Source organism: Callospermophilus lateralis, chromosome 3 (genome assembly GCF_048772815.1).
Source record: "Callospermophilus lateralis isolate mCalLat2 chromosome 3, mCalLat2.hap1, whole genome shotgun sequence".
NCBI classification, from domain to species: Eukaryota; Metazoa; Chordata; class Mammalia; order Rodentia; family Sciuridae; genus Callospermophilus; species Callospermophilus lateralis.
The window spans coordinates 176165435-176188927 of NC_135307.1; the positions used below are offsets into that span (position 1 = coordinate 176165435).

The following is a 23493-nucleotide window of genomic DNA, read 5'->3' on the forward strand; positions in this document are numbered from 1 at the left end:
TTAAGAGGCAAATCCACTGGGCTCCAGCCCCCCGGCTTTTCATGAATACTCCCGACTCTACAGAGAAATGAAAGACTGGAATCTGCCTAGCTGACTGTACATGGGGTTCATTTAATACTGGAAATAGAATCCAGGTCATTTAGGGCACCAGAGTGTATGCCAAGAGCCCTTTTCTCTGGGCTTGTGGAACAGGAACCTGGTGCTGAACCGAACTCTGCCTGTAACATCATAGAGGGTCTAGGTATAGAATCCTATGCCAACCATCCTTCATGAGCTTCAGTCTGCAATACTGAGCCTTGAATTCAAGTCCACTCTGTGCCAGACCCATTGCAGACTGAGTGGGGAAGTGAACGGAAAATGATTCTGCCCTTGGGATGCCCATCATCCCCTCAGGAAGACACATACACATTCAGGTATCATCACTTGCATATTTATCTTTTATTAAATTTTTAAAAATTAAGGGACAGGGTCTTGGTATGCTGCCCAGGTTGGCCTGAAACTCTTGGGCTCAAACAATTCTTCTGCTTCTGCTGGGTCTATAGTATGTCAGCACTCCTGGTTACTTACTGTTTTTACTGAATAAACAAATGCCTGTGCATCAAGGTGGCCATTGACACATGGGTAGATCAAGGAAGACTACCTAGAAAAAGGAATGAGTAGAATCTGGAAGACAAGACAGACATGGATTTCAGAAAGGCATGCTAGGAGGTGAGAATGCTAAAGAGACAATGAGGAGTTTAACCTTAGCACAAAGTACATGGATGAGAATAAGGGGGGAAATGAAGCAGGAGAGAACTAGGTCTGGGTCATAGAGGGCCATGAATGCTGTATTAGGAGTGTGGGGCTTATGAACCACATAAGGTTCTATATAGATTAAACAAATGTGGTATGAAAGAACAGGGATTATTTAGTTAGGGATAAATTTAGTTTGCCAGCAAAGAGGTCAATGTAGGGTATAAAGTTAGCAGGAAGTGGGTGTGATAGGCAGAGGTTCAGCATTGCAGGAATGTAGACACTTTAGGGACATCATTCTAAAGAATAGGATGCTACTCCCTCCCTCACCGAAAGTCTCCTGGTATTATATCCTGGCTCCTCTGAGATACTAGGGCTGAGTCCTCACTTGGGGGTTGCATATTAGGTTGAGTCAGGGTTTTATCACCAGAACATGAACCTCTGGACTAGCTCCTACTGGCCAGGTGAGTATTTCCCAGTCTCACGCACCAGTTCTGCTCTCTACTGAGAGAAGACAGAACCTTTGGCTCTGGAGATTCTGAGAATATGTATTTGTGGTCTCTACCTACAGGATATTGGGAGAACTGGGGCCTAGAGTTTGAGATTGGCAGAATCCTGAGGGTAGAGAATTAGAGAGAATTTTACAATGTCAGCTCAGAAAATTTGAATATGTTAAATATGACAGATAAAGCAATTGAGGTCCAAGAGGTAACATGACTTGTTTTAGGTTACACAGCAAGTTTGGGGCATAGACAGGACTGGAAGCCAGGTTTCCCTTGGGAGGCTGAAGCACCCTGAGGTGCAGATGAAGAGTGGAGAGCATCAGGGCTGGAAGCTAAAGGATTAACTCCTGGCTCTGCCATTGACCTTAGCTTAACTGCCTCAGGAAGTTACTTGGGCTCTCTGGGTCTGTCTCCTTTTTTTTTTTTTTTTTTTTTTTGAGAGAGAGAGAGAGAGAGAGAGAGAGAGAGAGAGAGAGAGAGAGAGAGAGAGAGAATGAGAATGATTTTTTTTAATATTTATTTTTTAGTTTTCGGTGGACACAACATCTTTATTTTTATGTGGTGCTGAGGATCGAACGCAGCGCCCCGCGCATGCCAGGCGAGCGCGCTACCGCTTAAGCCACATCCCCAGCCCTGGGTCTGACTCCTTAACTAAAATAATACATTTGGTGTTGTGAAGATCAAAAAACGATAACACAGTGACTGGCACACAATTAAGTGCTCTATAAATATCAACTAATTGGCAGTGGCAATAGTGCCTTTTTTTTTTTTTAACGTGTGTGTTTAGTGCATTAGTGGATATGAATTCATACACTAACAATGATATTTGTGCCTCAATTTCTCCATACCTAAATCGGGATTTATAATCCCTGTCCCTGTCACTCTTGTGTCCAGTTCCGGTAGCAACAGTGGATTCAACAGGGCGTGTAAACTTTCCAGGACAGAGCGGTACTAGCTCAATGTTTATTCAGCCCAGAGCAATTCCTCTCTAAGTCCGATTCTTTGCACAAGTTCACGTCAGCTTCACCAACTTCCCCTCACTTGCTGGTGCTCCCCCGCTGAACCGGGGAGAGAGCTGAGGAAAAATGGGGTGGGAAAACAGACAATGTGTCGGAAGATCAGGGAAATTGGGCATAGTATGCAGGAGAAAGGATACGGGAGCAGTGGGAGGGGTAAGTGCGCTGGGAGAAAGCCGGGAGAGGAGGATTCCCCAGGAAGGAATGGGGATCGCCTTCACTGAGAGGTCTGCAAGTGGCAGGGAGTAGAGATTTAACCCTCTGGCATTAGCCTCTCCAGGCGGCACCGGAGGCTCTAACTGCGGCTTCTGAACTGGAGTCACTAGCCAACAAACCGCGGAGGGGCGGGGAGTGGGGAATCCGCAGCCTGGGATTGGATACCTCTTCGGCGGCCAGTGACGCGCGGCGGGCGGGCCCCTTTGTGATGTCACAATCAGCTGTTTGGACGTTCCAATTTGTGCCGTGAGCCCCGCCGCAGCGGCTGCACAGACTCAAAGCCCCGCGGGTGAGCGCAGCAGCTCCGAGCACCCCACCGCTATCCCCGCGCCTCCCCATCCAGTCCCCGCGATGCGGCCGGGTCTGTGAACAGCCTGCTACCCTGGGACGCCCCGTTGTACAACTACCTCAGCATCACCCCGCCTGCCGCGTCGCTCCGGGTCCCAGGTGAGTCCCTGCCAACTTGGGCCCCGGGGCTCCCTGAGCCCGGGGACACGCCCTGCGCCCCCTCTGCCGGGGCCTTTGTCTATCTCCGCGGCCGGCAGCTGGGGCTGCGTTCCGGGCTCCCTATTGGTTGCCGCGCGCCGGTAGACCTTGACGTCGCACTATTTGCATATGACATTGAGACGTCACCAAGGCCAGCACCGCCCCCAGGCTCGGGTCGTTTGTCCTCCGGTGACCCGGTGGGCGCCGTGTTGGGCGGGACCAAGGGTGAGAGACGTTGAAAGGCTAGCAGGGCCCTAGAGGGCTCTGCGGTTTCCTGGGCTAATCTCGGGGTTGGGGTCAAGGCTCTGATACCCTTTCTCCTTGCGACTTGAGGCTCTGACGACACATCATGTCCAGGTCAGGGGATCTAGGAGGTCTTCCTATTCCAGGTCTTTTGGAGTAGCACCAGATGGTGGAGGAATCCCCTCTCTTGCTCCAGGCTCCGCCCCCCGGGGACTAACACAATAACATCCTCCTAATCCCTGACATGTGTGCGGCGCCTTAGTTGATGTCATTCCTAGGCTTCACATGAGGTGTCTTAGATCCCATTTCAGAGAAGGAAGCACTGAGACCCAGAGAAGGGAGGTAGCTTACTAGAGGACACAGTCAACTAACTAGTCATGTTATTGAGTGACAGATGAATGGCATTAGTGCCAGGCATGTACAGAGTTAGGAGTTCAATAAAAGTTACACATCCTTCTCCCCTGAGGACCGTATCTTGGACTCAGCATCATCCCAATTAGATCTTTTCATTCTTTGCCCTTATTCTAGGAGATCTTTGGGGATCTAGGTCCCCTTTGGTTGCCCTGACCCCTCTGCTCTCTTCCTTCCAATCCAGTAAAATCTCTGCCAACTTTTGATCACAGAAAAGTGAGCTATCAACTGCCTCATGGTATCTCCAGGGCTGATTTGGTTAAGATAGATGGTGAGATGAGAGTTCCCTCTATGATTGCTCACCACCTCCCCAACTCTGGCTTGTCAGCTAGGAGGGTATGTGACCTGGCATAGTACTAGTGATTATAGAGGGTTGTACTGCCCCCTCTCCTTGCTTACATAAGGGTAGGGGAAAGGGGATGAGAGATTCTGGACTTTCCAAGTGCATGGGTCTAGAGGCTGGACCTGGAGCCCCATCCCAGGCTGGAGTTTGCTTAGGGATGGGCTGGACTAGAGGTGGCTTAGGCCTCAAATGCTATTCTGGGCACAGCTGCTGTAGTTATTAAAGGGAATGGCTCTTCCTGGAGCAGAGCTGGGAATTTGAGAACCAGGAAGTTGGCAGGGCTGGGAAAGAAATTCAAGAGGCTCCCCCAGTGATCAAGAGAGGGGGCGGGCACTGGCTGTCTGGTGCTGCTTGTCACTCACACTTTGTGACCTCTGAGCCTCTCTTACCTCAATCTGTCTGTAACTGAGGAGGTCTGCTGCAGGTTCTGGTACATAGTGAATGCTCTGGTAAAGGCATGCTGAATCCTGATGCCAGGAACTCCAGTCTTTCTGTGGCTGGACAGAGGGGCAGTGATTGGATCAAGGTCCCTGTCTGACCTCCCTGCCTCCTATGCATCTTTATATTCTTGGAGATTATCTGTTGAGACTTCCTGACTTTGCACTGAATGCTCCACCACTATCTAGCTGTGTGTTTTGGATGCATTTATAGTCTCCCTCTGAACCCCAGATTGAAAAATGAGCCAAGAGCAGATCTATAGTCACTACTTTGTTGTCTCTATTTCTGCAAGAGGGGATTTATTTCACATCTTCACCCAGGCTAAGAGCTTGGGTCCTGGTCCAACTTTCAGTGTTCATCCTAAGGGGTCCTGGGATTTGATAGGTCCCACCCTCTGTCATCACCTTCTGCAGACCTGCTGCCTCATTGGAACAAGCAACCTGATCTTCCTCCTAGTCAAGGATGCTGCCCTTGAGCAGGAGCCTGGGAAAAGGAGGTTAGAGTGGGTAGGGCCTGTGGGCATAGAATCTTCACACCTCATCTGATAGACACATCTGAGGCTTGCCCAATAACATGGCAAGATGGTAGCAGTTCTGTGGCATTTCTCCTAGCTATAACTTTTCAAATTACACAGTCTCCTTAGTCTCTAGGATCAAAGATGCTGTTGAGGAAATGATGAAAACCAAGACCCCCCCTTTTTTTTTCCTCAGAAAAATACCCAGAGACCATGACCCCAGTCATCAAGTTAAAAATACTTAATCCAGAAAGACACCCAGCAAAGGCAGTGGGCTCTAGTGATCATGGGTACTGCATGGATTCAAATCCCACCTTTTACTAGCTATAATACTTTGGGCAAGTTGAGTTACTTCTCTAAGCCTCACCTTACTTCTATTTTCTTTACATGTAAAATAAGAGTAATTATGCCCACTTTCCACATTTTGGTATAAGGATTGCAAGAGGTAATATAGATGAAGCTGTTTAGTATTGTGCCTGGTACATGAATGTTATATTATTATGATGATAATAAACAATCACAATATGGGGAATTTGTTCCATGCCTGGAGAATTTCTGTTTACTCTTCAAGGACCAGATTGGATGTGTGATCCTCTGGAGAATTTCCCTGACAGAGCCTGTAATACATATCATATCACTCCATATCCCTAAAGCACCTTGTGATAACAATGAGCTTGTTAGTTTATTGAGTGCTTACTATGTGCCCAGAATTGTTTTAAGTACTTTATAAATGTTTAGCTCTTTGTATGTGTGTGTGTGTGTGGGGGTTACTGGGGACTGAACCAGAACCAATAAGCTACATCGTCAGCCTTTAAAAAAAACCTTTTTTTTTTTTTTTTTGAGAGAGAGAGAGAGAGAGAGAGAGAGAGAGAGAGAATTTTTTAATATTTATTTTTTAGTTTTCGGCAGACACATCTTTGTTTGTATGTGGTGCTGAGGATTGAACCCGGGCCGCTCGCATGCCAGGCGAGCGCGCTACCGCTTGAGCCACATCCCCAGCCCACCTTTTTTTTTTTTCAGTTGTAGATGGACACAATACCTTTATTTTGTTTATTTTTATGTGGTGCTGAGGATTGACCCTGGTGCCTCACATGCTAGCACTACCATTGAGCTACAAGCCCAGCCCTCATCTCCAGCGTTTTTATTTTTTTGTTTTGAGACAGGATCTTGCTAAGTTGCTGAGGCTGACCTAGAACCTGCAATCTTCCTGCCTTATCTTCCCAAATTGCTGGATATAGGTGTGGGCCATTATGCTGCATTTAGCTTATTTAATTCTCATTAAAGTCCAGAGGAGGGTACAATGATTTTTTTTTTTTTTTGGTGGAGACTGAACCTAGGACTTCAAGCATGTTAAGCTTATTTCTGCCACTGAGCTACACCTCAGCCCAGTTCGTTTAATTTTTATAAAGGCTAGAAAAAAGGGATATCATTGTTATTTGATAAATCAGAAAACTAAGGCACAAATAAATATCCTAAATTCATAACAGAAGACTTTCAGAAAAGCCTGGACTTGAATGCAGAAAGCTCACACCTCAAAAGCTTCCCCACACATCTCGCCTGTACTCTTATCGCTGCTCTGGGGAATAGGGGTGATACCAGGTGGTGGATTTCAGTCAGTGACTGACTTCTCTTTATGAACCCCAGGTTTTGCACTGCCATAGGGCGCCTCCTTGAGGCCGCTTCACTGCCCTACAATGTTCCAGCGCCTCACCAGCCTCTTCTTCAGTACTCCCTCCCCACCAGAAGACTCCGACTATCCCCACGCCTTTGTCTCCCAGGAAGATGAAGTGGACGGCTGGCTTATCATTGACCTGCCGGGTGAGACTTGAGTCGGGGGCCACAACTCAAACTCCTCAGCCTGTGAAGTCATTGGAAAGGGCCGACGGGACAGCAGTGGAGGGGAAAGGAGTTGTTTGGGGATTTGAGAGTTCCCCCAAACCTACTGGTCAAACGAGCTGAGGCAGTGACCTTGGAGGTGGGGTAACTTGGTCCCTTACCCTGCAAGCCTGAGCTGTCTCCAGGCGGCTCAGTGTTGGGGCCACACATCAGGGTAGCAGGGCGAGCCTCCTGGTCTGAGGGTGTTCCGTGGGCATGGCGGGCAGGGCTGCGGATCTGACTAACGTTGCCCTTTCTCTCCCCGCCCCTTGTGTCCGGTGTGTGTGTGTGTGTCTGTCCCCCTTCTCCCCGCCGTTTTCCCTCCTCCGCATGGCTCCCTCTCCCGCGCCCCGTAGACAGCTACGAGGCTTCCCCCAGCCCTGGGGCCGCCTCTGCCCCCGCGGGTCGCCCTCCGCCCGCGCCCTCCTTGATGGACGAGAGCTGGTTTGTTACCCCTCCCGCCTGTTTTACTGCAGAGGGGCCCGGCCTCGGACCCACCCGCCTCCAGAGCAGCCCCCTGGAGGACCTCCTCATCGAGCACCCCAGTATGTCCGTTTACGTCACCGGCAGCACCATAGTGCTGGAGCCTGGGCCCCCTTCCCCGCACCCAGACGCTGCGCTGCCAGATGGCGACCTCGGAGAAGGGTGAGTGAGCGGAAGGCGGAGCCTGGAGCCTAAGAGTCTTGTTGGAGCCTTCGGGAGTGAGGCGTGTATGGAGACAAGGGGCGGGGCCTATGGGCTGGGCTTTCAGATGGGAGGTGTGGCCTCGTGGCCGGGCGGAGCTTAGCAGCTACGTGGCTGAGATTCTTGGGCTGGGTTGAGAGGCTTGGGCCGGGTTTGAATCCTTGAGGAGGGAGGCTTTGGGGCCGAGGGGGTGGGGCTGCTGGGGGCAATACAGATTGGGGCAGACACCACAGTGCGCCAAGAAAAGGGAACTGGGGACCGCGGAGCGAGATGCCAGTCCCCCAACCCCTCCATGTGCCACTCTGACCCAGACCCGCTTTGTCCCTGCAGAGAGTTGGCAACCGCCCGCCGCGAGCCCCGGGTCCTGCACCACGCCGCGGCTCCTCTGCCCGCGCGGGCGGTACTGCTGGAGAAGGCTGGCCAGGTACGACGACTGCAGCGGGCCCGGCAGCGGGCTGAGCGCCATGCGCTGAGCGCCAAGGCGGTGCAACGGCAGAACCGCGCCCGTGAGAGCCGTCCGCGCCGGCCTAAGCACCAGGGTAGCTTCATCTACCAGCCTTGCCAGCACCAGTTCAACTACTGAGTGTCCGCCAGCTGCGCCACTAATCCCCGGATCCCCGTCAGTCCCCTCCGTGGCAGCCTGTATGTTGGTGGAGGGGCGGAGGGCGCCGCTTCAGGCTGCACCACAACTCCCTTCCTCCTTAGAGTATGTGAGGTGGGGTGATGGCTCTTCCTTCCCCATCTCTGATCCTCTAATCCACTTCTGAATCCTTTTAGCTCCTTTCACCCTCCCCAGCATTTTATCCTCCATCCTCCCCACTCTGGACCTTTCATGCTTCCGAATTCTCTGGCCCTCCATCCCTGTCCCTCCCTTTCACCTTTGCCCTCTTGGCCCACCCCTATTTCTGAGAGACTCTTCCACCCTGATCTGGCTCATTCCCCATCTTCAACTTGCACCTTACACGACTCACCCTTTCATGTTTGGCATTACACTTACTCCTGGCTCCCTTATTATTCATTCCCTCACAATATGGATAAAGGGAGGGGGAACTCTGAGCCCAACTCTGACCAGGTACAACTGGTGGGGCCTGGGCCACTATTCTTTCCCTCCAATAAGGGGTCAGGCTCAGGGTTTTGCTTTTAGTTTCTCCCTTCTCTCTGCCTGGGGAAGTGGGGAGTGGAGGGCTGGGCTCCTTGAAGCTGTTTAGACCTGGAAAGGTAATGTATGTGAAAGAGGACAGTGAGGTGTGAGTTAGAGGGAGGAGGTGGAGGGAATCAAGGGAAAGAAACAGCCTACCGGAGATGTACAGAGGACAGACAAGTTGAGAAGTTATAGGGAGCAGGGTACCATGGGAGCTGGCACTGTGCTTGCTCAGAGAGGCCATGCCCTGCTCTCTTGCTGTAACTTGGAGTCTGCCCCCACTTTCTCTTTCCTATAATCTCACTTCCAAATCTTTTTCTGAAATCTGCCCTCTGCAGGCCCCTGAGTCTGAGGGGCTTAGTACCTTGCCACCCTACCCTTGATATGCTCCCCCAGGAGTAGAAGCTGGGCAAGGCCTGCCATCCTGGTCAACTATTCACATGCCCAAGGTGCTAGAACTAGCTTAGGAGACACAGGCCAGAGGAGTTCTAAGCAGGGAAAGGGCATACACACCCCAAAGTAAGAATGCTAAAGAGGACAAGCCTTGGGGTGAAGCCATCCCAAGACTGACAGCTCAGCCTTTCATCTTGCCTCTGGCCTTGTATTTCACACCCTGCTCACTATGGCTAATAAACACTCCTGGGTTGGAGGTCAGCAGCCCACTGCAATTCCCAAAAATTCCCTATCCAGGTTCAGGGCCTTCAGGGGCCTCTTTCTTTCCCACAGGGCTCTTCCTTTCTAGGCTGCTGGGGAGAAATGGGTGCCCTACGGTCCCCCTCCCCTTCTTCTCCAGTACTACCTGGAGGAAAGAACCTGAATCCCTGAGTGAGACACAGGGGACAGGGGCAGCCAGCTTTCCCTTTCTTGTGGTGGGATTGAATTTTGGGCTCAGACACCAGCAACAGCCTCTTGGGATGCCCTGAGTTGCTTCCCATTCTCTTTCTAGCTGTCTTTTTCTAGTGTGTGCTCTTTCTTCCTTGAAACTTTTAAGATTTCCTGTTACATACTAACATAGGTCTTCCCCTTCACCCCAATTTCAGGTTTCCGGGCCTCACAGCCAAGCTGGGGTTGGAGAAAACTCTGCATTCCCATGAGGGCAAAGGCAGCTGCTCTCCCTGTCCCTACAGCCCCAGACCTCCCATGGCACATGTAGAGTAGGAAGGGAGTATCCCCGTGGATGCTGGGATGGGGACAGAGGAAGCCCTGTTGGGGTCTCCTATCCCAAGGTATAACTGACACTAAAAGCAGATCAAAGTCCCTATGCCAGCTCACTAGGGCTCTCACATTTGATAACCTTGCTCCTTTCCCAAAGTTCTTCAGTTACAACCTATCAACTTTTATTCTTCCAGTTATCCCTTAGTCACTTCACAGCCAGCTTAGGGTCTTCAGCACTTCAAGAGCTGAATCCCTCCAACCTTCTTGCCTACACAACACCAGCTGGGGTCAAGGCTCAGTTCTGGGCAGCGCCCATGATCTTGTTGGTGGGGGAAGAGTTTGAGTGATAGAACATTAGGCCTAAATTTCAAAAGGCCCTGCCCTTTACCTATATTTATGGAGGCTCCTGTAGTTCTAGAACCATCCAATCTATCACCTAGCTGGTTGCAAGGCTCATTATAAATTTTTGTTTGTACTTTCCTATAGATTCTGTAGCATTTGAGTGTGGCAATATTTTAATCATGTATAGATTTCTAAGAACCAACACTACTCAGTCTCCTTCTAGTCTGACTCCTGAAGCATCAGACCTTGTCATACTGCATTGACTGTGTATGTGCCTTTCACCTTGAGCATGCTTCAGGATTTTTTTTCTTAAACTACAGAACTTGAACACATGAGGGAACCAGAATTCACAGTCCTATGCAACCTTAGATAGGAGAGTGGGTAGAGAGTCTGTCTTGACTGATGTTTTCATTGATCCTGGAGAAGTTTGTACCAGTTTGTAAGTATTAATGTTGATATTACCAGCACTTTGCCAAAACTAAGGATGTCAGAGGGACCCATTTCTAGAGTGAGTCCCAATTACATCAAAGGGTGACTTCCAGTTTTTCCCGATAAGTCTTGAGTGGTTCCCTTGAGCTGGGTGTCAATTTTTAACCTTTGTCAGTCTAGCCCCAGCAGGGCACCATGTGTGTATGAGTGCAGTTTGGTGCTGTTTTGGAGTATGCCTGCCCCTCAGCCCCTTGAGTGGAACCCTGTGATGAATCTGCTGTGACCCATAATGTCTTAGGTGCAACAAGCACCCCACAAAGCTCTTGGATGCCTCTCCAGATCCATGCAGCTTTGTGTGAAGAGAGTGAATGCAGACACACCATAACCCACTTTTAATATCTTCCCCTTTACCCTGCCACCTAGATGGAACCAACATATTAAATACATCCCTGTTGGGTGTTTTGTGTTGAGACTGGCTGAAACAAGGAGACTTTGGTTGACTGTGTTGTGATGTGTCGACAGACTCAAGGACACAACCACCTCGACCTGGTCATGTGGCATGCCTGTGTATGTGTGTAACAGGATTCTGTTAGACTGTAATGCTATTCCTCTATGGGAGAAAAAAATAATATAAAGAAAAACAAATAAAAAAATTTATTTAAAGCACATTATGCTTTCTGCCTGAGTTGAGCTAAAGAATGAGAAGCACTCTCTAATCTCAAGCACAGTTGAGGCATAGGGTATTATTATTAAGCTGGCAGTGTGTGTGTGTTATACAGGAGATGAAAAGGGTAGATAAACTTGCTGGGAATGGAGGCACATAATGTGGGGTCTGACTCATAAAAACTATTTTAGAGGATCCCTATAATAAAAGACATATATATTAAGAGTTGAAACAGAGATGAAAATAAGTGCAAGACAGAGTAGAGTCACCGACTCTTTTGGTCTTGGGCACTCAATTATGGCAAGGGCAAGGAGCCACTGGAGGGAAAGTCTGTTCCTAGGAGGAAAAAGCAAAAAGGCTGAAGACCACACGAGACATGGACAGGGTCCCAAGCCCTGGAGTTCCCTGAAGGCTGGGAGAAGGACTGGAGCAAAAGCAGATGGCTTTAGAGAATATGCAAATTTTAAAGAATTGAGTCAAAAAGGGAAAAATTGGGTATGTTGATGACAAGTCATTCTTAGGCCTCATACAGATAAGATATATGGTAACTAAAGAGTAGGGTGTGGTAGACATCTCTAATAAAATATATAACAGAAAATGACCCCTTTAACTTAGGAGTTACCCAAGTAACTACAGAATTGGACTAAAGGTGGAAACCTGGGATAATTTCCTTAAAAAAAAATTTTTTTTTTTTAGTTGTAGATGGACACAATACCTTTGTTTTATATATTTATTTTTATGTGGTGCTGAGGATCAAACTCAGTGCCTCACAGGTACTAAATAAGTGCTCTACCACTGAGCCACAACCCCAGCCCCTAGTGGGATAAATTCTTGATGCTGGTACAAAGAATGTTGGTGATCAGACTAGGCTTACCTTCTGAATGGAGGAGATGTAAACATAGTTGTTTGGGGCAATCTGTCACACGCATGGAGGAGAAGCAGATATATGAGGTGGAGAGAAAGTGCCATTTGAATTGCTAAGTTTCCTATCTCTAGAAAATTTTGGGTGGCCTTTGATCCTAAGCTGATTGTTATTTACAACACAAAGAAATTTGACCAATATATATCAAAGTACCTGGTATAGGGCTGAACAGGGCTGGTTTCTTTAAAGCCAAGGAATTGAGTGAGCAAGCATATGCATTTCCTAAACTTGCCAGGTGGGCATTTCATGTGGATGTTCTAAATCACAAAGAAGGCTATGTCTACTCATTTATGATCCAAGGAAAGCTTGCTCTCCCAATGATCCCTTGCTAATAACGTACCTTTATGTTCTATGACAATGACATTTATTTAGCACATTCAATATTTCACATTGTACAAACCCTTAGATTCTCTTTATTCACTGGTCCATTTCTACAACAAATACATCCAAAACACTATATAATAAAATTATTTACAACATTTCCAAATGACAAGATTGCTTTTGCCCCTGCTACGGCTATTCACACACAGTACTTCCACAGCACAATACATCATTAGAGGACCTAAAAATGCTCACCCTGTACTCTAGGCTGCTTAGGAAATGTGAAAACTAATAACATTTATAATGGCATTAGCTCCTCTCAATACATGGCAACATTTTAAAAATCTTGAACTTCATCTTGCAACACCAAAAGGGCTCAACAACCCTGCTTTTTCCCCATTGCACTTTACAAAAACAGCTTGCAGGGACTAGGAAAAGGGCCACATTATTAAAATGACTAACTGTACAGAAATAGATTTAAAAAAGTCACAGCTCAAAATTGCTCTTTGTAAAATTCACACACATTTACAAGTATCAAGTCACCGTCCAGCTTGTTTTACTTGGATTTTCTTCGCTTCGATTGCACTGCACTGGTTACGTCTGTGGGGGAAAAGGAAGGACACATTCAGCTGAGACAGCTCTTCACCACTCAGCCCGTTAGGCAGTTCACAACAACCAGGACTGACCAAAGTGCAGCTTCAAAGTGTGGTCTAGTGTAACTGAGTACAAATCAGTCAAAGGGGCATTCAGTATGGAGAAAGTCATGGCTTTACCTGATGACTTATGTGGAAAGAACATGTGGACCTCATACCAGGGCCTGGCAACTGGGGAAATGTGATACAGGTGGTGGGAAATGAAATACTCACCCTGCTGGAAAAAGTGGCAGGGCAAGGAGAGAGCCCTTTTAACTGGGCAATTACCCCACAATTTCCCTAACCAGTTGCCACCACTCAATAAAGTATGGATAGACTTGACAGTGCTTTTGGTACAGAGTCAGTAAGTGATGCCACAGCAAGTAAATAAATTGTGCTAGAAATCAGACTTTGGATTCCTTTTGGAACCAAGCTACTGTTTTGCAGTAAGGGACTCTTCAGAATAAGCAACAGCCTTCTCTGAGCCCATGTAAGCTTGAAGGCTACATGGAAGAGATGGGAACTTAGTAACATATACAGGTTAACAGTGACATAAAAGGGAATGACTTATGTTTTAATTCCTTTAACTTCTCTTGTATCAGTGTCTTAAATCAATTAAAAAATTTTAAAGTTATAGATGGACACAATGCTTTTATTTTTATGTGGTACTGAGGATTGAACTCAGTGCCTCACAAGTGCTTGGCAAATGCTCTCCTACTGAGCCACAACCCCAGCTCTCTTAGATCAATCTTAGATTTTAACCATTTTCTCAAAAACTTATCCATACAAAGTTCTCCTATGGCAGAGTATGATGACTAGCTTAAAGCTCTCCAAATGTAAACATTATTTAAAAATATTTTTTTAGTTACAGATGGACATAATATCTTTATTTTGTTTATTTTTATATAGCAATGAGGATCTAACCCAGTGCCTCACATGTGTGAGGCAAGTGCTTTGCCACTGAACCACTCCAGCCCTCCAAATTTTTAAATAATCTTAATTGACTAAAAAAGTCATTTATTTTTCATGCTGCTCCATTGTAGATGTTTTTGTTTTAATATAAAAATATTTTAAATGTTTCTCATCAAAGGGAACAAATGCTTCTAACAGATAAATATTTAAAAAAAAAATTTTTTTTGGTATGTGTGTGGTACTGCAGATTGAACCCAGGGGCACTCTACCACTGATCTATACTCCAGACCTTTTTATTTTTTGACAGGGTCTCACCAAGTGGTACAGGCTGGCCTTGAACTTGTGATCCTCCTGTCTCAGCCTTCTGAGTAGCTGATGAATCAGATTTACCCATTTCTGGAAACTAGGCTAAATTTTCTGATGTTGCATGTTAGGTTTGGTGTTCCTAAGCAATTTTTCTCTTTTCTTTTGTAACATAATTTTTAAAAAAATATTTTTTGTTGGAGATGGACACAATAGTTTTATTTTTTAAATTTTTATGTGGTGCTGAGGCTTGAACCCAGTGCCTCACACGTACTAGGCAAGCACTCTACCACTGAGCCCCAGTCCCAGTCCTGTATCATAGTATTTTGAGAACACAGACTCCCATATATATGTAAACACAATTTTTTTTCTGCTGTTAGCTATGGTAATTGCTAAGAAATGAGACCTACATAACTTTCCAAGAGGTGCCTGTGCAATATTTTCATTCTTCCGTTGATGAATATTTCCATGTGTAAGCCATGTGCCAGGTGGTACACACCTGTAATCCTAGGGACTCCGCAGGATGAGGCAGGAGAATGGCAAAAACATAATGGCCAGCCTCAGCAACTTAGTGAGATACTGTTTCAAAATAAAACAAAAAGGGCTGGGTTATGGGGCTGGGGATGTGGCTCAAGTGGTAGCGCGCTTGCCTGGCATGCGTGCGGCCCGGGTTCGATCCTCAGCACCACATACAAACAAAGATGTTATGTCTGCCGAGAACTAAAAAATAAATATTAAAAAATTCCCTCCCTCTCTCTCAAAAAAAAAAAAAAAGGGCTGGGTTAATTACTCCTGGATTCTATCCCCACTGCCCCAAGCCTCATTTTTTTTCCCCCCAATATGATGAGTATTTTCTTACTTGGGAGATCATGTTGTCTCATGTGGTAGAATCAGTCTCTCTGATTTACTTATTAGTTTTTACTAATCAGAGGACAATTCATCTGACAGGATATTGATAATGTTGTTTTGTTGTTGTTGCAGTACTGGGGATTAAATCCAGGGCCCTGGGAAAGCTAGGCAAGCACTTTACCACGGAGGTACATGCCCATCTCTTTTATTTTCTATTTTGAAATAGGGTCTCACTAAGTTGCTTTGAACTTGAGATTCTCCTGTCTCAGTCTCCTGAATCACTGGGATTACAAGCATGAGCCATCTAACACGGCTCAAGGCTGTTTTTTAAATGATGCTATAAAAGAGACCAGTTTTAGGCAGTCATTCAGGGTTTTCTCCCACAAGATGTATCTATTATGCTCACTGCATTTTGGCAATAAACGTCTGCTTTAATTAATCAAATCTGTATATTTGAAAAGTTTTTTAAATTATTTATTTATTTAATTTAATTTTTTTTTAAAGAGAGAGGGAGAGAGGAGAGAGAGAATTTTTTTTTTAATATTTATTTTTTAGTTATCGGCGGATACAATATCTTTGTTTGTATGTGGTGCTGAGGATCGAACCCGGGCCGCACGCATGCCAGGCGAGCGCACTACCACTTGAGCCACATCCCCAGCCCGAAAATCTTAATTCTACTTTCTTCATATTGGAGCTACTAATCAAGCCCTGGAAGGTAGCCTGGTGGCTCAGGAGGCTGAGGTAGGATTGCAAGTTCAAGGCCAGCCTCAGCAACATAGTGAGGCACTGCCTCTAAATAAAATTTTAAGGGCTGGAGATGTGGCTCAGTTGTTAAGCACCCGGGTTCCATCTCCATAATAAACAAACAAACAAATAAACAAAGAATCCCAAAGAAACACAGAATGTTTATGATTTTGTGTGTGCACATATGACCAAAATCATTTAAGTGCAAAAAGGACAAATCTTTTTTTCCCCTCTCTAAAATTGGGAAAAGTCACAGATTCTGCAGGAAGATAATTTGTATTTCAGATAGGCAACATTATATGTGTCTCCAAATTTGAGATGTGTACATTTTAGAAAACAGCTTGATATTTTGTGATCAATTTCTGGGTATGGGTTGAAATTCAATCATAGGAAGTTATCTTATGGCTTGGTTCACATTTTTGGACACAACACAGCAGGCCAAATAATATGCATATGATTAAATTAAAGAATCCTTTAATTTGGATTCAGGACCTATTTTTTTCTCTTAAAAACCCCAAAGAATTATGGTACTCATATCTAATTTAAAAAGTAATTCTGGGACAGTGAAAGAGTAAAGCCTCCAGTGAAAGAGTAAAGCCTCAGGGCTTGAGGCTGATGTGATCTACACATGGTGGTGACTCTTGGGGCTAGCTGGAATTCTGCCATCCTTAGAGAGACACTACTCATACCCCTCCAAAAAGATCACAAAGCCTGGGAGGGTCATTATGGCTTCTTCTAGGCCAGTTGTTAAGCCTCAATGTTTAGGCACTTGAAAATAACTATGACCACCCTGGAACCATAACCAGTTTAAGTATGTAGGCCTACTTCCTACCTCCCAACCCTCCAACCCTCAGAAAAGCTGGAAAGATGGTTCTAGCTTTCCAGCTCTTCTTGGCTGGCAGTTCTCTGCAGAGTGGTTCTAATTTGAGCATCTGTCCCAGCTGTTTCTGAGATTAATTCTTTCTGGTGCACTGTAAATTACTTTATTAGTACCTTGAGGCTCTGGGCTCAGGCCAAGTTTCCAAAACTCTGGTGTGTGACATCTTTTATTTTATTTTTGAGACAGTCTTTCACTAAATTGCTTATTTAGGGCCTTGCTAAATTGCTGAGGCTGACTTTGAACTTGCAATCCTCCTGCTTTGGTATCCTGAGCTGCTGAGATTATAGGTGTGCACACCATGCCTGGCTGTTTGTTTAAAAGTAATTAAATATAGACCATACTCAATTGGTTAGAAGATGTTAATTCTTTAGGAAAGTGAAAGGCTATAAGGATATGCAGAACTGAGGGGAGGTGGATTTTCCTATGGAACTCCATACACCTTTCCTTTCATGTTTCAAGTTCAATACTTGGTTATGTCAAACAAAAGGCATGCTCTTTCCAAAGAAGTTTCTGATTAGGAGGAGAAAGAAAGTTTTTGGCTTCATTTCTGTATCTAAAGTGAGGATATGTAAGAGGACCCTGCCTGTGGTGTACATAGTATGACTGGAAGGAAAGAAGGCTCTGTAACTTCTCCCCTCACTCTCCAGCAGGCCTAAGTGAGGTGGTATTATTACTTTAACTATCTTTGTTTTACCTATATATGACCTGTAGACTTGTGGCTTACTTCCAGGGACACTTTTGAGGCATTACAACATTCCTGCCCAGAAACATGAACTGCCAACAACAGCTGAGTCCTCAGGTCAGTTTTTGATGTCTAGTGTTGGTATGCTAGGATCTGTATGTACCAAATGGTACTTGGCCATTTCTCAGCAGTCCTGCTGATAGCAGGTACTCGGCCAGGATTCCAGCTCTTCTACAAACTAGTCAAGCTCAGCATATTTCCTGAGAGCATGAAGTAGCAGGCCCTCTCTCAGATCTGGGCCTTTGCACCTGCTAGATCTTTAGCCTAGAATACTCCACTGAATACACACAGCATTTTCAGTCTTTAGGTTTCAGCTAAACATTCGTTTCTCTAAAAAAGTCTTCTCTGACCTTGTAGAGAAGCAAGGATCCTACCCATGTGCTCTTATAGTACCATGTGATTTTGCCATCATAGTATCTAACACTTAACACCCTGTATTAAAATTTATCTTTCAATGTGGTGAAATACAAAAAATGTCTTTTCACTATTATACCCCTGGGTCTGGAATCTAGTAAATTCTTTTTTTTTAATACTTTATTAGTTGTTGTTGGACATTTATTTATTTATATGTGGTGCTGAGAATCGAACCCAGTGCCTCACACATGCTAGGCAAGCGCTTAACCACTGAGCCACAACCCCAGCAGTAGTAAATTCTTATTATATATTTGTTAGATAATTATTCATTTAATAATTACTGACTGACACTTTTCTGATTAGGCACTAGACATACAATGGTGAACAAACAGTGGTGATCATCAGTAGACATGATCTCCTGCTCTAATAATAATTACCTATTACACAAACAGGAATAAAATTATAGCTGTGTTGTTATGACAGAGAAGAACCTGGTGCTATGATCCCTCACAATAGTAACAACTGAGCTAAGGTAAGTGGGAAGAGTGGGACATTAAGGAAAAGAAGAGAGGTAGGAAGAGCACTTCCTGCAACAGCTATAACATATGCACAGGCCTTGTGATGAGAGGGATGAGGACAGCATGTCCTAATTGCTGAGGAGGTGAGATAACACTGAGGGGGTATGACAGGGGCTAGACTGCCTAGGACCTTTGTGAATCATGATGAGGCTTTTAGACTTTAATCCTAATTACAATGGTGAATCATTGAAAGGTTTTATGATAGTGGGCAGCAATGGAGTTGGAAAAAAGTATCTGGATTTAGGTCACCCGAGATAAAATTAACAGCTTTTTGGATTGAATCTGATGTGAGGGTGAGAGAGAGAGGGCTCTCAGGGAAGTCTTGCTTAATGGATACTCATTGGTTGCATTCACTGAGATGGGGAATAGTATAAGAGGACCTGATATCAGAGGTGAAAATCACAAGTGTCTAAGATCTCTAGGAGATCTTAGAAATACATTTACATGTACTAGAAATACATTTTTTTTCTTTTTTGTGATACTGGGGATTGCATCCAGCAGTGTTCTACCACTGAGCTATATCCCCACAGTCCTTCTTATTTTTATTTTGAGATAGGATCTCACTAAGTTGCCAAGGCTAGCCTTGAACTTGAGCTCCTCCTGTCTCAGCCTCCTGAGTTGCTGGGATTAGAGGTGGGTACAATCATGCCCAGCTAGCAACATAAATTTTAGACTCATCTGTAAAAGGTTGTAACTAAAGGAGGAAGGTATAAAGACCAATTGGGGGAAAATATTCATTAAAGAGAAAAGGAGACTTAGGATCAAAGTTTGAGGTAAGTCAATATCTACTAGCTGGATATGGAGAAAGATAAGGAGCAGCCAGAGAAAAAGCAGAAGTGATTGAGAGTTCTGGGTCACAGAAGCAAAAAGAAGAGTTAATTTAAAAATTAGACAGTAGTCAATGGAGAAGAGGATGTTGTTAGTATAAGTTTCCTGAGGTCACAAAAGATAGGATCAATGGCACAGGTGGAGGAATTGGCCTTGGCCAGTACTCTATCGTGGTAGGAACAAAGAAGGCTGTTAGTAAATTAATGTCTTAGTAGTGGGAAGTTGAAAGTTCCATTTTCTCAGCGAAGTAATTAATAAGAGAACTGATCACAGAATTGTAGAAAGATGGCTGGGCCATATGTAAGACCTATCTGAGGTGAGTGACCATGAATTTAAAGTGAGGTCAAACTGCCCTGTTTGTTTTTCTAGCAGTGTTTGTTGCTCTTGTGCACACACACTCAAAACATTTAGTTAAATGAATAAACAAAGAAAGGATCAAACAAGTAGTAGAAATCAAAATAACCTGACAAATTTAAGGGATAAGAGTGAAGAAGAACAAAGTCCTCTGCTGCTGTGATAGAGACCCTCCTCCTCTACCATGCATCGTCCCACAGTCCACTGCTAACCTTTAGTCGAGCTGGAGGCTGAAGCAGGTCGGGAGGATCGCTTACGATGTCCATTTTCCACACTTTCAGAAGCCACAGTTGGCTCTTCAGTTCGGGAGTTTCTTCGGCTTGGGGTTTTGGACTTTTCAACAATCTCTTTTGGCTCACTGCTGACAAAGGGAAGCACAAAGTTTCCAAGGAGGTGAAGGAAACAAGTCACACTAAAAGTGACTCTTCAGAGTGTTTCATTCATAAGGTAGGAGATTATCTCGTTCTGGAGAGAAAATATTCTGCCACTGGAACAATAAGCATGAACTTCTCTACTATTGAGAATTTAGTTAGTCTAGCTTGCTACATTAGAGAAAATAAATACTAAAGCACCTGCTGGTGAAATTCTTCAAAACAGGTAACAGACTTAAGAATTGAGGACAAACCTCCCCCAAAACTTCCTCATCCCTCTTCCTAAAGTAATAATACTTCCCTTTAAAAACTAAGATTTTGGATTTTGTGATTTTTTTGAGTCATTAAACAATTTTTGTGTTTAATAAGTTGTTTGAAAACTGCTAATAACTTAAACAGCATCCAAAATCTAGGACACTGCAAACTATATTGGCATTTACTATGAGTCTGTTATAGTCAGATAATGGTACAAGTCACATTATGGAAATACATTCACAATACATTGCTACCTAGGTAGTATTAATTGTCCCAATCTCAAGCCTCCTTTTTTAGTATGTGAAGATCTATTATTATTGAAGATAGAGTGAAAAAATATTTTCATACATTCCTGATGGAGTATAAACTCAATAGTTCTCAACTTTGCCTCTCACAATGTCTAGAGACATTTTTTTTTTTTTCTTAATAGAACTGGATACTCAACCCAGGTCTTTATGCATGGTAGGTGAGTGCTGTACCACTGAGCTACATGTGTAGACCTCTGGAAATATTTCTGATTGACATGACTTGGGAGAAGTGCTACTAACATCCTTTGCATGGAGGCCAGGTATACTGCTATAACCCTACAATGCATAAGACAGTCCTCTACAAGAAAGAGTTATCTGGTCCAGAATGTAAATGATGTTGAAGTTGAGAAAAACGGACATAAATCCTTTGTCTCAGAAATTACTTTCTATTTTGCCTTAGGAAACAAATCTTTTTTTTTAAAGCATTTTTAAACTGTAGATGGACACAATACCTTTATTTAATTTATTTATTTTTATGTGATGCTGGGGATTGAACCCAGTGCCTCACACATGCTAGGCAAGCGCTCTACCACTGAGCCACAACCCCAGCCCAGGAAACAAATCTTTTTACAGAGCTCTAATTACACACAAAGATATTAAAATGCTTTATTTGTACTAGTGGAAACAGAATACCTAAATGCCTAACAATAATAGATTAACTAAAATATGGCACATCCATATGCAATCATGAAAAATCATGTTGTGTAAGATGATTTTATGATAAACTTAGATCATTATTTGTGTCTGTGAGCATTCATATTGGGGACTGAATCCAGTGATGCTCTACCACTGAGCTACATCACCAGCCCTTTTTAATTTTTATTTTGAGACAGGGTCTCATGATAATTATGTGGGGGAAAAAGTTACCAATATTATGAATAATAAAATTCTATTTTCATTACAATATATATTGAGTATATAAGTGTCTACATATGAATGAATGAATAAGAAATACACACACACACACACACACACACACATATATTTGGCATAATATATCTGTTTGTATGGTCTGTGAAGAGGACTAGAAAATGGTGAACTAAAATACATACAGTGAATATTACTGAATTATAGGAACACTGGTTTCCTGGTAAGTTATTTTCTTTGAATTTCTATGATCTGAATTTGATGTCTTTTTTTTTAAAATTTATTTATTTTTATGTGGTGCTGAGAATCGAACCTAGGCCTCATCTCTTCTGTCTTTTGAGTTCACAGTCTGTATCTGGTATTCTTTAGCTCCCATCAGATTATATAGCACATATTTTAATGTCTTGGGTGCTCTATTAGATTTTGGGATACTTAAAAGGTTACAAACTGGTGATTACCAGTTATCTATTCCCCTTCACTGTTCACTCCTACCAGAAGACCCTTCATAGTAGTACCACGGGTAGGAACTAGGCTACACTGTTTACTACCCTGCTTTAAGTACAACAGCCACTTCACACCCAAACACAAGCTGAAGCAAGTCAAAGACAGGCTAGACTGGAGCTGGGGTGGAATTACAAGTCAAGGGGATTAACACCTCCTTTTAGAGGTTGTAAGGATGCCTTTCTGGCTGGGATCCCAGAAGACAAACATTCTGAGGAAGGAAGATTCTATATGGGGGGGGGGCCTCTTTCTGCTGGTAAAACAAACGCCAAAGTAATAATGTCCTTACGTTTATATGGTTAATGCTCAGATAGCTCTGAAACAAATACCCATAAGGTATTTTTTGTCTGATTAGTTTCTTTCTCTAGACAAATAGTTGGTGTATTTTGAGAAATGCAAATGAATTCAAACACTGGCTCAGTCCAAATGAAACCTGACAAGGCAGAGTGATAAAGCTGGAATAGCATTGAATTTGGAATCAGATGACCAGGGGTCAAGTTGGAAAGATACTTTTATCAGCTATGATATTTAATTCTCTCTATGCATCAGACTCTAGATCTGTAAATCCATATTTTTTTTTTCCTTCTACAATTCAGAGATTAAAGGTAAAGGCTCTGGAGTCAGAAAGACTGTATTTGAATCTCAGCTTCATCCTTTACTAAATCCGTGAATTGGACAATTCAGTTATTAGATTCCTCTTTTATTAGAATTTATTTTTCCTAATAGACACTGTAAAAATCAAGTGAGATAATACATTTAGGGAGCTTGTAGCCCAGAGTATGACAAGAAATAGAATTCAAATAAATGTTGGCTATTATTGCATCCTTATGTGGCTGATAAGAAGAGTAAATGAGAAAATGACTGTAAAGGAGTTTTATAAACTAAGTTGCTGTATAAATATGAGAAATTCTTTAAAATTTATCTAGTTCCTTCCCAGATGAAAAAGGGATGACTAGCCAGGCATGGTGGTGCACACTTGTAATCCCAGTTTCTCGGGAGGCTGAAGTAGGAGGAACAAAGTTTGAGGCTAGCAACTTAGTAAGACTCTGTATCAAAATGAAAAATAAAAAGGGCTGGGGATATAGCTCAGTGGTAGAGTGCTTTTCTAACATGCATGAGGTCCCGGGTTCAATCCCCAGTACCATACTCTTACACACAGAAAAAAGAATGACATTTGGAAGACATTTCTCTCCATGGGGCTAATGAGGTTGAAGATACAAATGTGCTTCATTTTGTTAAATTATGTGGGGCTGCATAATTAACAGAACAAACCATGTATGGGGTCAGACCCTACCTGGCTTTCTCTCTCTTTTCCTTGAGGATCCAACAGATATACTTCATATGGTAGAATACAAGAATTCTTAGTGACACTTAGGACAACAGCTCCCATACATTGAACACTTACTATTTATTTTCCATGTTGAATGCTAAACATGTTATTCAGTTTTCAGAACAACCACAAATGGTAGACAGACTGACTCTGCCACCTAATTTTATCAAGAAAAATCTTACCTCTGAAGGGTTAGGACTCATAGCAACTCTCTACATGAGCAGTAAAACAGACTGCTACAAGAGTGCAG

The 23493-nt window shown here is 44.0% G+C and overlaps 2 protein-coding genes and 1 long non-coding RNA gene across 9 annotated transcripts in view; 1 reads left to right on the forward strand and 2 right to left on the reverse strand.

Moving 5' to 3' along the window:
- Positions 1-442: 442 nt before the first annotated feature.
- On the reverse strand, positions 443-3034 carry LOC143395784 (uncharacterized). The gene is made up of 3 exons (XR_013090810.1): positions 2633-3034; positions 2084-2310; positions 443-663 (listed from the first exon to the last, which is right to left on the reverse strand). It is a non-coding gene; the product is annotated as an uncharacterized LOC143395784 (long non-coding RNA).
- Tp53inp2 (tumor protein p53 inducible nuclear protein 2) lies at positions 2694-11196 on the forward strand. Of its 2 annotated transcripts, none has more exons than XM_076851729.1 (4): positions 2694-2914; positions 6547-6720; positions 7134-7422; positions 7792-11196. In XM_076851729.1, the coding sequence occupies exons 2-4, from the start codon at positions 6597-6599 to the stop codon at positions 8042-8044; spliced, it is 666 nt and encodes a 221-aa protein (XP_076707844.1). In that variant the 5' UTR covers positions 2694-2914; positions 6547-6596; the 3' UTR covers positions 8045-11196. The 2 variants fall into 2 exon arrangements, with proteins under 2 accessions (XP_076707844.1, XP_076707846.1); XM_076851731.1 differs by having other exon boundaries at positions 7254-7422.
- Positions 11197-12504: 1308 nt separating this feature from the next.
- Positions 12505-23493, reverse strand: part of Ncoa6 (nuclear receptor coactivator 6) — a 91510-nt gene continuing 80521 nt past the window's right edge. For 5 of the 6 annotated variants that reach the window (XM_076851725.1, XM_076851724.1, XM_076851728.1 and 2 more), the window contains 2 exons: positions 19824-19972; positions 12505-13035 (listed from right to left, as the gene is read on the reverse strand). In XM_076851725.1, the coding sequence (XP_076707840.1) occupies positions 12992-13035; positions 19824-19972 (193 nt within the window). In that variant the 3' untranslated portion in view covers positions 12505-12991. The remainder of the gene's footprint in view (positions 13036-19823; positions 19973-23493) is intronic. The other variant, XM_076851726.1, reaches the window with a different exon arrangement.